The sequence below is a fragment of the Molossus molossus genome, unplaced genomic scaffold (genome assembly GCF_014108415.1).
Source record: "Molossus molossus isolate mMolMol1 unplaced genomic scaffold, mMolMol1.p scaffold_m16_p_13, whole genome shotgun sequence".
Lineage (NCBI taxonomy): Eukaryota > Metazoa > Chordata > Mammalia > Chiroptera > Molossidae > Molossus > Molossus molossus.
The window spans coordinates 52,734,878-52,750,741 of NW_023425348.1; the positions used below are offsets into that span (position 1 = coordinate 52,734,878).

The 15,864-nt window shown below is 38.0% G+C and overlaps 1 protein-coding gene across 3 annotated transcripts in view; it reads right to left on the reverse strand.

Moving 5' to 3' along the window:
* Window positions 1-744: 744 nt before the first annotated feature.
* The window catches only part of TMEM41B (transmembrane protein 41B), a 36,001-nt gene continuing 20,881 nt past the window's right edge, over window positions 745-15,864 (reverse strand). The window contains exons 4-8 of one of the 3 annotated variants that reach the window (XR_004959303.1): window positions 8,701-8,794; window positions 7,959-8,063; window positions 5,842-5,980; window positions 2,967-3,416; window positions 745-902 (exon numbers count right to left, since the gene is read on the reverse strand). Coding sequence is in view for 1 of the 3 variants with exons in the window: in XM_036259484.1 (XP_036115377.1) it covers window positions 3,247-3,416; window positions 5,842-5,980; window positions 7,959-8,063; window positions 8,701-8,794 (508 nt within the window). In the remaining 2 variants the exon portion in view is untranslated. Of the gene's footprint in view, window positions 903-2,847; window positions 3,417-5,841; window positions 5,981-7,958; window positions 8,064-8,700; window positions 8,795-15,864 lie in introns of those variants that run through there. The other 2 variants (XR_004959304.1, XM_036259484.1) reach the window with 2 other exon arrangements.

The following is a 15,864-nucleotide window of genomic DNA, read 5'->3' on the forward strand; positions in this document are numbered from 1 at the left end:
TCAACTATAAAAATTAGAGGCTTTTAAAATTTTTTGTTCTTGCCCTGGCCAGTTTGGCTCAGCGGTTAGAGCGTCGGCCTGCGGTCCTGAGAGACCCGGGTTCGGTTCCTGCTAAGGGCGCGTACCTCGGCTGCAGTTTGTCCCTGGCCCTGGTAGGTTGTGCGGGTGGCAGCCACTCGATGTGTTCCTTTCACATCGATGTTTCTCTCTCTCTCTCTCTCTGTTTCTCTCTCTCCCTCCCACTCTACCTGAACAAAAAATGGAAAAATGTCCTCGGGTGAGGATAAAAAATAAAAAATTTAAAAAATTTAAAAAAATAAAATTTTTTGTTCTTGAAAATGCACATCAGAATTTCAAGAGAATATCTTTTTATTCAATGACGGGTTTTTTCAATGTTTTTATTGATTTTTTTAGAGAGAGAAGGAGGGAAGGAGAGATAGAAACATCGATATGAGAAACATTAATCTGCTGCCTCCTGCATGCTCCCTACTGGGGATCAAGTCCGCAACCTGGGCATGTGCCCTGACCGGTAATGGAACCAGGACTCTCAGTCTATGGGGCTCAAATCCACTGAGCCACACCAGCTGGGCAGAGTTTTTTAATACAAATACTAGCATGAAATAAATCCCAAGTACATTTAATTTTTTTAGTATAATTTATTCTTATTACATTTTAGTTAACATTTATTGTCTTAAGACTATTACACTCAAGGTAATAGAGCTCCAGAGATCAGCCATTAACTAAGAAGGGTACAGTCTCACTTAGTCAGTGTGTCAACTTGCTAGTTAGCTTGTAGGCCTTCTCATTACACATACTTGCTCTCTGTGGTTATTATATGTAACTGTCTTCAAGATGTGGCTGAAGCTTGAATCTATATCTGGCATCAGGCCAAGTATGGGAATCTGTGAATATGGGTACAAATAGCATTTAGAGTATAGCCAGCGAAGGATTCTTTCCTGGCAGTCAATGATGATGAATCTAGAAAGACTGGCTATGCCCTGGCCGCTTTGGCTCAGCAATTAGAGCACTGGCCTGCGGACCAGAATCTCGGGTTCAATTCCGGTCAAGGGTACCTACCTCAATTGTGGTTTGTCCCTGGCCCTGGTAGGGGTTGTGCAGGAGACAACCAGTTGATGTGCCCCTCTCACGTCGATGTTTCTCTCTCTCCCTCCCTCCCTCCCAATCCATCTGAAGATAAATAGAAAAATATCCCAGGTGAGAATTTTAAAAAAAGACTGGCTATTCTCTTGGGAGAAGAAAATATATCCCAACTTGAGTGACAGTTACAGTTTAGTAATAGAAAAAAAAAAAATCAGCAAAGGGAAAGAGTCAATAAGGAGAGAAAAAATACTCTGAGAATAAAGTACAATATATACACACTACGGTGAATAGTGAGACTTCTGAGTCAAAGCTCTTACTTTTACTTTTAAAAGTCTGATAAAAATTTATTCAATTACATTTTATACAGTAATATTTGGTGAACCCTGTTCAAAGGGTTATGTTTTAAGTTCATATGTAAAAATAACAAAAGCTTATCACTCAGTCTCTGGTTAATAAGAAAGGAAGGAAAAAAACCTTGCCAGAAATAGCAATAAATAATTTCACACAAAGGCCAGGTGACATAAGAATATTATATTAATCAATATATTTTCTTTGTATTTACAATAAATCCATTTGTTAACACTGTGATAGAAAAAATAATAAATCAGTCCACATTATGTAATAGAAACAGGTTTTGAGGATGATCATAGCTCTCACAATAAAAACATACAAGGATTTCTCCCACAGTTAAAGAACTTTTCAACATGACAGTCTTAGGTGAAGGTAAAACTGACAGAGTACTTCAGATTAGTTATGTCCTAGAATCAAGTGTATTACCATTAAGCAAGCAGCAAAATGCTTGTTTCATTTTTCTAGAACTATTTAAATATAGTAGTTACCATGTGAGAAGTTAACTATACTTTGAGTTATAAAAAGTAAAAACATTAAATTGGAAAACTGCATTAATCAAAAGTAGCCCCAAACAAAAAAAGCCATCAACAGAAATGGAAGAAGGCATTCTTATATCATGCATAAAAGAAGGATAATTATATAATACATACTTTAATGACCAGATTAATAAATAAATGAGGTAAATTTTAGTCCTTGGAACAAATAAAGTATATTTAACCACTTAAGTGTTATGCTGTCACGGTTTCAAAATATAAAGTAATATAATTAATCTAACATGTAAAAACTCCATATGTTGAATGCCTATTTTTTTAATCCCCTTTTGAGATAGTAAAAGGGAATTGTGTAACAAAATATTATCTGAATATAAATTATCAACATCAATACGATATAATTATCATAAAATCATCATTTTGTATATGCACAATGGAAATATTGTGAAAGCTAGAAAAGAAAAGATAAAAATAGACTCATCAGAATTTTAAATTTCAAACTAATCCATGATAATCTGGAACAGAAAAATAAAATAAAATAAAATTCACTAAATGGCCCTGGCCGGTTTGGCTTAGCAATTGGAGCGTTGGCCTGTGTACCAGAGAGTCCCAGGTTCGGTTCCCGCTAGGGGCACGTACCACCAAAAAAAAAAAAAAAAAAAAAATTCACTAAATAGATATAACTTGATACCCTTTCCCAATTCAGTAGTACACTAAGATGCAACTTCTAAGCAAATCCATTACCTCAAAGGTAAGAGGAAAATGTAAACTCTCTTAAATACTAGTTTTTAGATTATGCTCTGAAAAAAAGGCTAACAGCCAGAACTATAATACTATTTTTAAAAATCTAGAATTTTTGCTTTTGATATCTATTTTAATTATTAGTAAAGGATAAGAGAGAAAAATATTAAGATACCAAGCCAAAGATAAGTATCTATAGCCAGCTCATGAATATATTAAATTGAATGAATCAATTGGGTCAAAACTTTCCTACTAATGCTGTTACTAATTATTTATACCTACCCTAAGAATAATAATTTAGAAGATGGCTACTGTAAGTACTGACAGTACTTTTCATGGTATATCAATTTCCATTCTTTTTTCTCTCTCTTGCCACTTAAAGGCATTATTTTAACTATCTGATAGGAAATTTTATTTTACAAATTCCTTGTTTCAATTACTGAAGAGGTGATTTTAACACATAAACCTGCCAGTCCTGAGATGATAATGATGATGATGATGATGGTGATGATGATGATGATGATGTTGATGATGATAGGAAAACGAAAACCCAGATGATTTTTTACTCAAATTTCTGCTTTAGTTTTTTTTGGAAGATGGCTGGCAGTATAGAAAGAAGAGCCAGAATCATTAGAACAAATACTGAGTTCCAGGAAACAGCTTCCCCTGCTGTTGTAAGCTGGTACAGTGTTGTTCCTGCCTTAATGGCTATAAAAGAGGGAGGTGCGACACCTATAAAAAACAAAACCAAAAAAACAGTAAAAACCATCAATTGTTTGTCTCTTAAGATTAAAGTTATCCACATGTATAAAATTTCTTTAAATACAGCAATCTCCACTTTGGAAAATTTTAATGTAAAGCTCTTCAAGTTTATTTTCATATAAAGAATTAAAAATTTCATAATCACCTTTTAAGGAAATAAATCTAAGAACCCAATAAAGGTTTCCAGAAAAAAATTTTACATTTATGAACAACCTTAAAAAAACAATGCACTCTGATCCAGCAATTTCAACTTTAGCAAATAATGTGTATGAGCAAAGATCTAATCTCAAGGATGTTCATCAAAGCATTGTAATAAAAATATCTGGAAATAATCTACATATTCTAAAATAACTGTCATTCACCCTTGACATAATATACCTAAAATAAAAATAGTGGTAGTACACTCAATGAATGGATTCTCAATATACTAGTAAAAAGAATGGAACATATGCAAAATGATCATATTTCATTAAAAGCCAGAACCGACCACCTTGGCCAGTGTGGCTCAGTTGGTTGGGTGATGTCCCATGCACTGAAAGGTTGCAGGTTTGATTCCAGATCAGGGCACATGCCCAGGTTGTGGTTCAATCCTCAGTAGTGGGTATGCAAGAGGCAGTCTAACAATGTTTCGATTTTACATCAATGTTTCTCTCTTCCTCCCACCCTCTCTCTCTAAAAATCAATTAAAAAAAAAAAAAAACCAGAACTGAAAAAATTGTTTTAGCCAAACCTGAAGTTAACTAAATCTCTAGGTATTTAATTTGTAAAATAAGGAGGTATGGACAAAATTCCTCTTTTTTTTTTTTTAATCCTCACCCGAGGACATTTTTGCATTTTTTGTTCAGACAGAGCAGGAGGGAGAGAGAGGGAGAGAGAGAAAGAGAAACATCGATGTGAAGGGACACATCGAGTGGTTGCCACCCGCATGACCAACCAGGGCCGGGGACAAACTGCAACCGAGGCACATGCCCTTAGCGGGAACCGAACCCGGGTCTCTCTGTACCGCAGGCCGACGCTCTAACCACTGAGCCAAACTAGCCAGGGCCAAAATTCCTCTTTTGATTCCATAAACATTAACATTAATTTACAAAATCCAAAATTACCCCTGCTGAAATTTTTAAGTTTGTCAATGAATTTTTAAGTAGCAATAAAATTTTATTTCGATTATTCATTTCAAAAAGATCTATTCTCACAAGTATTAATTGATTAATTTATTTTCATTAATCCTCACCCAAGAATATTTTTCCATTGATTTTAGATAGTGTGGAAGGGAGGGAGGGGGAGAGAGAAACATCAGTGTGAAAGTGACACATTAATTGGTTGCCTCCCTCACAACCCTGACCCAGGCTGGGGAACCTGCAACCCTTCAGTCCAAGGGCCAATGCCCTAACTGCTGAGCCAAACCAGTCAGGGTAATTTATTGTTTTAATTAAATTTATTGGGGTGACACAGGTTAATAGGATCATATAGGTTTCTGGTGTGGATTTCTAAGTTACAAAATCTGTATATTGTACTGTGTACCCACCACCCAAAGTCAAATCATCTTCTGTCACCATATATTAGGTCCCCTTCACCCCTACCCCTCCTACCCCCTTCCCTCTGGCAACCACCACACTGTTGTTTATGTCTACCAGTTTCAGTTTTATATCCCACATATGAGTAAAATCATGTTTCTTATCTTTTTCTGCCTGACTTATTTCACTTAGCATAATATTCTCAAGGTCCATCCATGTTGTTGCAAATGGCAGTATTTTGTCTTATGGCTGAGTAATATCCCATTCAAAAGTATTAATTCAAATGGATATTCAATACACAAAAAGTCTGCTCATTTTGTTGGGAGCAAAACAATTCAACTTAAATTTGAAAGAAAAGCACAATACTCTTGTGAAAAAAAAACCATTAGAATTCATAAAATATATAAATGAATCTTAATGTCCACAATTAATTTTAAAATTAAGTGCAGCACTTGAAAGCAAAACATTTGTTAGTATAATAAATACTGATTTCAATGAAATTAAAAATAGGATCAATTCTCTACTGAAAATTAAAGTTCAATATTTCAGTGCTTGATTAGAGGACAAAGAAATAAATTATTCAAAAAAGGCATCTTGATTTTTTTCTCTCTCCAATGAACGAGAGAATGGAGTTTTAAAATCCTGCTGAATCCTGCATGATTAAAAAAATATCCAGCAGAAACTGCTCCTTTTAAAAAGAAGTAATACAAAAATACTTAAATTAAGACAATCCAACAAACATTTCTGAGCATCTATTTATGTAGGCCAGGCTCTGTGCTGTGGTCTTGGCATGTCTGCAAAGAGCATGAAATCTGGCCCAGCTGGACACTGCTAGATATGTGCACAATGAGTTCTAACACAGCGTGAACCAGAAACCTTACCTAGAAATGTGCCAATAAAAAAAACTTTCAATGGCACATTTATCACAGGAGATGTAATATTAATAAACCAATTAGGCAGAAATGGTGTTATTCTCAAAAATATAATGTAGTTAATGAGATGTTCTCTATGCCGTTCAACCTGTCACAAGAAAGAAAAGAACTGGGATCAAGATAAAGTCAATATTGAAAACAATTTGCTTAATACAAAATACTGTATTTCAAATTCTCATCCTTGATAGTTCAGAGTTTATCCAACAGCAATGATCAAAAAGGAGCTTGAAAATGACAATGAACTGCTTATCAAATGCTATAAGAGCTAAATTAACTTGGGATGACAGTTTTAAGTTGGGCTTATAGCTTAATGTTACACTACTAACGATGGTTCTACACCAGCCTAGAAAATGATGGCTCAACAAGGATATTTTAAATCTAAAATGGCAAAATTAAACTTAGACTAGATATAAGAAACACATCTTTAATAACTAAACAAACTTGTTAATGCCTTTAACTTCCTACAATGTAAAGGGCTAGCTAGTATAGCACATCGATATACCTACCTTCCCATTTAAAAAAAAAACTCAGATCTTTATTTTATGTTATTACAGTATATATCATGAGTAAATTCATTATCGATAAATGAGGTTAAAATATATGGAAATATTTAACCAATGAAATATAAACAATGATTACATTACTGCTAGTACTTCCTTTGTTTTTTATTTGTATTTTTTAATCCTTACTCGAGGATTTTTTTTTTAAATTTATCTTCAGATACAGTGAGAGGGAAGGAGGGAAAGAGGGACAGAGGGAGGGAGGAAGGGAGAGACAGAGACAGAGAGACAGAGAGACACACATCGACTGGTTGCCTCCTGCACAAGCCCTGACCTCAACCAAGGTACATGCCCTTGACTGAAATCGAACCCACGACTCACTGGTCTTTGGGCCAATGCTCTAACTGCTGAGCCAAACTGGCCAGTGCTAATACTTCCTTTGAATAATAACAAGCTCACTTACAGAAAATAAATGGCTATTCCAAAAAAATACATGTAGAATAAATTTTATTTTTTTATTGATTTTATTGATTTTGAGAGAGATATAAAATTGTTATTCCACTATTTATGCATTCATTGATTGCTTCTTGTATGTGCCCTGACCAGGGATCGAACTGAAAACATTGATATATTGGGACGATGCTCTATCCAACTGAGCTACCCAGCCAGGGCTGCAGGTAATTTTATTCTTTTCCAAAACAAAATTTTTTTGATTTTAGAGAGACAGGAAGGGAAAGGAAGAGAGAGACAGAAACATCCATGAGAGAGAACATTGACTGGCAGCCTCCTGCATGCCACCCACTGGGGATTTGGCCCACAACCTGGGCATGTGCCCTGAGCAGGAATCAAACTGGTGAACTCTTGGTGCATGGGTCAACGCTCAACCACTGAGTCATACTGGCTGGGCTGTAATTTAATTTTAATATTCAGTACATATGTGGTAAAGTGAGATGAGCACTTGACTAGAAGTCCAGAGAGCTGAGATTCTAGATCTTACTTTATAAGTAAATGATTGCTCTAGGTCAAATGCTTAATTTCTGTTAATATGCTAATCAGTAAAACAAAGGAATAAGGCAACGATAATCTCTAAAATTCCTCTGAGATTTAAGTAAAAACAGCATTTTCTTAGCAATACTATGTCAGAGTTTTCTGTGTAGTATTGTTTATATTATTGCTAGTCTTTGCAGAGACCCTGACTGAAGGTAACAGTTGTTCCCACTGGCGAAATGCATTAAAGACGTTTTTCAGTGACCCACTGACAACATGACTACATCAACACAAAACAGGTGAGGCATCTAAATATGAGGATGCCTTTACATCAACATTTTGACTTCTCTGCTCTAACTGAATTTGCTAGAAATGAAGAATTAACATTACTGCTACAGGTACTAAAATTTTGTATTTGAAATTATTAGCATGCATTATTTGCCTCCTACTTGATTTTATTTTGGCCAAAAGATCATTATCATTAAAGCCCTGAATCTGAGTTAATTTATGTAGGGACTATTTATTAACCTCCCAATTAGCCAAATAATTACATTAAATAATTTAAATATACATATTTACCTGCTGTGACCATTTTACTGCTTTCTCTGTTAGATATTTGTATACAACGGGTCTCCCAACTAAGTAGGAGAGCATATAGCAGAATGAGGCACCGAGTCCAGAACACTAGAAAATAACAAGAAGACATAAGCATTTTGTAGTTACTCATATGGATATATTCACCTAAGGAAAAGCTGAACTAGTTTACTTCTTTTGGGGCGTGGGAAGGATAATCTGCATGACATTTCTTGTGCAGAGAGTAAGAACCCATTTGATCTAGTCCTTTCTCGGACCAAATTATAACTAAATTGAACCAGCTAAAACAAACTGGCAGTTATGATTAAACTTAGTGACTATATCTAAACAGTTAATGTTAGCCTTTAGCCTAAGAATAAAACTTCAAGAGCCAATTTTATCTTTCAATTGCTATACTTGAAAACCCCAACCCCAGCCCTGGGACTTAACTCATTTTGTCCACTAATACTCTTGGAGTATTTGAATTACAAAATATAACAGAGGAAGGAAAGGTTAAAATAGCCTATAAGTGCAATTAAGTCTACGATATCCTGTTCTAAGAAAAACAAACAAACAAAAAGCTAACTATATAACATCTCCTTATGGAGGGACTTCACAGATTAACATTAAATGCCTCTTAAAACTAACATACATAAATAAGTGGGACTAGTAATGCCATCCTCCTCCTCCTCGTTTTATTTAAAACTCTGTTTTTTTCTAGTTTCCCAATTTGATTTAATATACTTACCAAACAAACAAGAAATAAGGCTAGTGGAAAGGGATAAAGAAACCCTGAGAGTATACTGAGAAATATAGAACCTGGAATAGCAAATGTCTGCAAGCTAACTTTTAAGTTAAGGATTAAAACATAATTAAGTGGAATTTTTAAAAAACATATCCAACATTTCGGGGAAAAAAGTATCAATACACAAGTTATCATGTTAATAAGGTTATATCTGTATTAAAAATAAAGTAAAATTATATCCAAAAGTTTAAAAGATATATGACTCCTCAGTTGTAATGCCTTCGTCTCTAAATTGACCATTCACTAACACATGCCAAGAATTTGGCACTTTGGCAAAAAAAAAAAAAAAAAACACACACAGAAGAAAAAGAAGAAAGAGAACAAAAAAGGTCTCCAGTAATTTTTTTTTTGTAATCCTCACCTGAGGACATTTTTCCATTTTTTGTTCAGGTAGAGTTGGAGGGAGAGAGAGGAAGAGAGAGAGAGAAACATTGACGTGAAAGGGACACATCGAGTGGCTGCCACCCGCACGACCAACCAGGGCCCGGGACAAACTGCAACCGAGGTACGTGCCCTTAGCGAGAAAGGGACCCGGGTCTCTCGGGACCACAGACTAATGCTCTAACCGCTGAGCCAAACTGGCCAAAGCTCCAGTTATTTTTTAAATATGCTTCTCTAATGCATTGCACTTACTCCCAAATATTTTCAGAAAACATGAGTTCTGTGGAAATCTAGGTACATATAAGGTATAATTGCTTATTTCTAATATAACTTTATAGACATTTGCCTAAGTTCACTAATCTAAAAAAAGATACGGGTTACAGCCCTAGCCAGTTTGGCTCCAGGGTGGGGAACGTCCAGACAGAGAGCCACATGAGGCCCACGCAATCAATACCTGCTAACATCACATGCCTCACCAAATTAGCCTGACCAAATATAGCAGGCTAATATTTAAGCTGATAATTTTGTATGGTCCTTGAATGATGCTATAAATATCCAATGAACCTTGGCAGAAAAAAGATTCCCCATCCGTGAGTCAGCCTGTGGACCAGAGTCTTGGGTTCAATTCCCAGCTAAGGGCACATACCCGGGTTGCAGGTTGGATCCCCAGCACCCGCGTCAAGGTCACACAGGAGGCACCCAATTGATGTTTCTCTGTTTCTCTCTCCCTCCCTCTCTAAGGAAAAAAAAAAATCAATGGAAAAATATCCTCAGGTGAGGATTTCAAAAAGAAAAAAGTGAAGAGCGAAGAGCAAAGAACCCTGGCCAGTTTGGCTCAGCGGTTAGAGCATTGGCCTGTAGACCAGAGAGTCCCGGGTTTGGTTCCCACTAAGACAGTGGTTCTCAACCTGTGGGTCATGACCCCTTTGGGGGTTGAACGACCCTTTCACAGGGGTGGCCTAAGACCATCAGAAAACACTTATTTCCGATGGTCTTAGAAACCAAGACACTGCTCCTCTATCCGTCTCTCGGTGGGTCTGCCCACATGCAGATATGCCCACAGACAACATGAGGAACTGTATTAAAGGGTCTCGGCATTAGGAAGGTTGAGAACCACTGCGCTAAGGGCATGTACCTCGGTTGTGGTTCGTCCCCAGCCCCTGTTGGGGTTGTGTGGGTGGCAACCAGTCAATGTGTCTCTCTCACATCGATGTTTCTTTCTCACATCAATGTTTCTCTCTCTTCCCCCCTCTCTCCCTCCCGCTCTATCTGAAGATACATGCAAGAATGTCCTCGGGTGAGGATTAAAAGAAAAGAAAAAAGATAGGGGTTATAAAATATAGTAAAAGTCACAGACCTTATTTTAAAAACAATTATGCTTTCTCTACTTTCCTTTAGTTGCCAGTTTTGGCTTGGACCCTTTTTACCCCTAACATGATTTACTTTCAAGGTCAGTCGAACTGAGTGAACACCCTCAATATCTCTCCTTCCTACCTGAAAATTCCTATTTTTATCCATTAATTCTCCCTCTCCTTCTTTCTCTAGTTTCCACTTCACTCATTTTCATTTTAATGTTCTTCCTCCTGGGTTCTTACACCTTTTGCTCTTTTACAGGAGTTGTCCTGTTTAAAATGACTTAGATGGCTATAAAGAAAATCTAGGCTTTCCTTGACTGAAGTATCCTATCCAGCTACTGTCCTCATCTTTCTTCCTCACGGGACAGCCTCTCTGCCCTTACCACCCGGATTACCCATCCAAAACTCTATTGAAACTTCCTCTTGACTAAAATTAATGACTTTTCTCAAGTCACTTTTTTCTTCTTTTTTTATCCTCACCCGAGGATATTTTTTTCGTTTTTTGTTCAGATAGAGTGGGACGAAGAGAGAGAGAGAGAAACATCGACGTGAAAGGGACACATCAAGTGGTCGCCACCCACACGACCCAACCAGGGCTGGGGACAAACTGCAATCGAGGTACATGCCCTTAGCGGGAACCGAACCTGGGTCTCTCTGGACCGCAGGCTGACGCTCTAACCACTGAGCCAAACTGGCCAGGGCTCAAGACATTTTTTAATGATTCCTATATAGGATTAAACATCCTCTCGCATTAGAAAAAATTCACTTTTCGCCTAGCTAGTGTGGCTCAGAGGATTGAGCGCAATCCCATGGGCTGAGAGATCCTAGTTCAATCCCCAGTCAGGGCACATGCCCAGGTTGCGGACTTGATCCCTGGTGGGGGCAGTACAGGAGACAGCTGCTCCATGTTTCTCTCTCACATCAGTGTTTCTCTCTCTCCCTTCCTCTCTCTCTCTAAAAAAATCAATAACATATATTTTTTAAATTTACTTTTCTTCTACATTAAAGATCATTCCATCTCTAGTGTTTTTCTTCTCTCCCTCAAATCTAGGATTTCTCTACTATTCTGTTAGCCATACTCTAATCTCCCTTTCCTTTGATCAATTCAGAAATTTCCATGGCTTCAAGTATAAAGCAATATATGTTGATAACTGAATTCCTATCTCGGATTCAATCTTTCCAAATCAACCACCAGTCTCATATTTTCCATCTATCTACTGGATGCCTCCATTAAAAATAAAATTTATTAATTTATTTATTACAGGGCTCCTCAGAACCTGATTGAAAAGTTTCAAGCACCTATGAAAGTAGAGAAACTAGTATGATGATATCCTACATACCCATACACAGCTTCAACAACTAACACACAACCAATCTTGTTTTATCTTTTTCCCTTACACTGGATTATTTTGAAGAAAATCCCAGACATAGCAATTTATGTGCAACTACTTTCATACCTTCAGAAGATAAGGATTCCTTTTTTGTTTGTTTAATCCTCACCTGAGGACATTTTTATATTTATCTTCAGATAGAGCAGGAGGGAGAGGGTAGGAAGAGAAAGAAACATCAATGTGAGAGAGACACATCAACTGGCCGCCACCCACACAACCCCAAAGGGAGGCAGGGGACAAACTGCAACCGAGATATGTGGCCCTAGCGGAAACCAAACCCAGGTCTCTCTGGTCCATGGGCCGACACTCTAACCACTGAGCCAAACCAGCTAGGGCAGGATTCCTTTTCTTTTTTAACATAATACCATTGTCAGCCTTAAATAGTTTTTTAATTAAAATTTTTTTGTCCTCCAGAGGACATTTTTTTTTTTTTCCATTTATCTTCAGATAGAGCGGGAGGGAGAGAAGGAGGAAGAGAGAGAAACATCAACTGGTTGCCACCCACACAACCCCAACCAGGGCCGGGGACAAACTACAACCAAGGTACATGTCATTAGCAAGAACTGAACCCGGGTCTCTCCAGGCCGCAGGCCAATGCTTTACCGCTGGGCCAAACTGGCCAGGGGCAGACTTCAACAGTTTTACTGTAATTCTTACTATCCCGAATATCTATTTAGTCTGTGTTCAGATTTCCCAAACGCCTCATAAATTTTTTCTTTCACAGCTAATTTGTTCAAATTAGGATTTAAAATAAAAAAGTCCAAACATCGTATTGATCACTATATTACTTAAGTATAGATTCCTTTTCTTTTTTTCTTCCAATTTATTTGTTGAAGAAACCAGATCATTTGTAGAATTAATCACTTTTTAAATTTTGCCTATTAGCCCTGGCCAGTTTTGCTCACTGGTTAGAGCACTGGCCCAAGGACCAAAGGGTCCTGAGTTCGATTTCTGATCAACAGCACATACTTCGGTTGCAGGTTTGATCCCCAGCCCCAGTTGGGGTCACACAGGAGGCAACCAATCAATGTGTCTCTCTCACATCAGTGTTTCTCTCTCTCTCCGTCCCTTCTACTTTATTTAAAAATCAATGAAAAAATATCATCGGGTGAAGATTAACTACCAAAAAAAAATTTTGCCTATTGTATCCCTGTCCTTTATCTTGCAGTATTAATAAAGCCATTTTCGCCCTGGCCGGTTTGGCTCAGCGGTTAGAGCGTAGGCCTGCGGTCCTGAGAGACCTGGGTTCGGTTCCCGCTAGGGGCGCGTGCCTCGGCTGCAGTCTGTCCCCGGCCCTGGTTGGTCGTGCGGGTGGCAGCCACTCGATGTGTTCCTTTCACATCGATGTTTCTCTCTCTCTCTCTGTTCCTCTCTCTCCCTCCCACTCTACCTGAACAAAAAATGGAAAAATGTCCTCTGGTGAGGATTAAAAAAAATAAATAAAGCCATTTTCTGTACATGGGAATGTGATTTGAGCTTAACTTTCTAGCTCTGTTAAGATTTGTATTTCTTTTCTCTTACATTGAAAAATATTAGTTCTTAATGTCACAATTACCTATTTGCTTTAATACTAATATATATTATATAAAATATATATTATAAAATGTTTTTACATATTTAAGAATTTCAGTATATTACTAATATAAATGTCCTTCATATTTATCACAGAGAGAATATACAGTCCAATTATTGTTTTCAAGGTTATTTGAGATAATTCCTCTAGATAGTCCACACCTCCCAACTTAATACACTATTAAATTCATTTCATTTTGCTTCAAGATTTTTAATTTTTTTTTTTTTTTTATCCTCACCTGAGGACATTTTTCCATTTTTTTGTTCAGACAGAGCGGGAAGGAGAGAGAGGAAGAGAGAGAGAGAGAAACATCGACGTGAAAGGGACACATCAAGTGGCTGCCACCCGCATGACCAACCAGGACCGGGGACAAACTGCAACCGAGGTACATGCCCTTAGCGGGAACCGAACCCAGGTCTCTCAGGACCGCAGGCCGGCGCTCTAACCGCTGAGCCAAACCGGCCAGGGCAAGATTTTTAATTTTTAAAAATTTAGGTAAAATTTATCATCTTAACCATTTTTTAATTTTTTTATCCTTACCCGAGGACATTTTTTCGTTTTTTGTTCAGATAGAGTGGAAGGGAGAGAGAGGGAGGGAGAGAGAGAGAGAGAGAGAGAAAGAGAGAAACATCGACGTGAAAGGGACACAACAAGTGGTTGCCACCCACACGACCCAACCAGGGTCGGGGACAAACTGCAACCAAGTTACATGCCCTTAGCGAGAACCGAACCCAGGTCTCTGAAAAACAGGGCGGTGCTCTAACCACTGAGCCAAACCAGCCAGGGGTCATCTTAACCATTTTTTAAGTGTATGGTTTGGTATCATTAAGTTCTATTATATTGTTGTGCAATTAATCTCAGAACTATTTTCATTTTGTAAAACTGAAACTCAGTATTGTTTTTAATATGTTTGTATTGATTTTGTAGAGAGAGAGGAAAGAAGAGAGAGTTAGAAACATAGATCAGCTGCCTCCTGCACACCCGCTACTGGGGATTGAGTCTGCAACCTGGGCATGTGCCCTGACCGGGAATAAAACTGAGACCTCTCAGTCCATGGGATGATGCTCAACCCACTGAGCCATACAGGCCAGGCAAGCACTTTTTTTTTTTAATTTAAAACTTATACTGTTGACACTATTGCGGCTGTCCCCCCATTTACCTGCCATTCCCCCAACCTTGGCCCTCACCTCACTATTGTCTGTCCACAGGCTATGCATTATATGTTCTTTAGCTACTCCCTTCACTTTCTTTTCTCCAGTCCCCCATCAACCCCCTCTTCTCTGACATTTGTCAGTCTGTTCCTTGTATCCATGCTTCAGCTTCTACTTTGTTCATAAGTTCATTTTCTTCATTAGATCTCACATATTAGTGAGATCATACGGTATCTGTTTCTCTGACTTGCTTATTTTGCTTAGCATAATAATCTCCAAGTCCATCCATGCTGTCACAAAGGGTAAAAGAATGCTTTCTTTTTTATAGCTGTGTAGTATTCCATAAAAACTTTTTTTTTTTTTTTGCATTTATCTTCAGATAGAGCGGGAGGGAGAGAGAGGAAGAGAAACATCGACCTGAGGGAGACACATGGAGTGGTTGCCACCCATATGACCCCAACCAGTGCCGGGGACAAACTGCAACTGAGGTACGTGCCCCTAGTGGGAACCGAACCTGGGACTCTCCGGTCCATGGACCAATGCTCTAACCGCTGACCCAAACTGGCCAGGGCCCATTAAAACTCTTAAATCAACACTCCCCATTCCCTGCTGTCCCCAGCGCCTGATAACTATCCATTTACTTTCAATCTCTATTAGTTGGATTACACCAGGTACCTCATATATGCAGAATTATACAGCATGTCTTTTTTAAAAAAAAAAACAGATCTATTCTTTTTTATTTTTTATCCTCACCCGAGGACACTTTTCCATTTTTTGTTCAGACAGAGTGAGAGGGAGAGCGACAGAGAGAGAGAAACATCGACGTGAAAGGGACACATCAAGTGGTTGCCACCCGCACGACCCAACCAGGGCCAGGGACAAACTGCAGCCAAGGTACGCGCCCCTAGCGGAAACCGAACCCGGGTCTCTCTGGACCACAGGCCAACGTTCTAACCACTGAGCAAAACTGGCCAGGGCTACAGCATGTCTTTTTGCAACTGGATTATTTCACTAAGCAGAATGTCCTCAAGGTTCATCCATGTTGTAGCGTCAGAATTTACTTTTTTCTTAAGGCTGAATAACATTCTACTGTATGTATATATTACATTTTGTTTATTTATTCATCCATTTAAAAATCCCTTGAGTTGCTTTCACTTTTTGGCTATCCTGTACAACACTACTATGAACACTGATGTGCAAATATTTCTTCAAGATGCTGCTTTCAATTCTTCTTGGTTATATACTCAGAAGTGAAA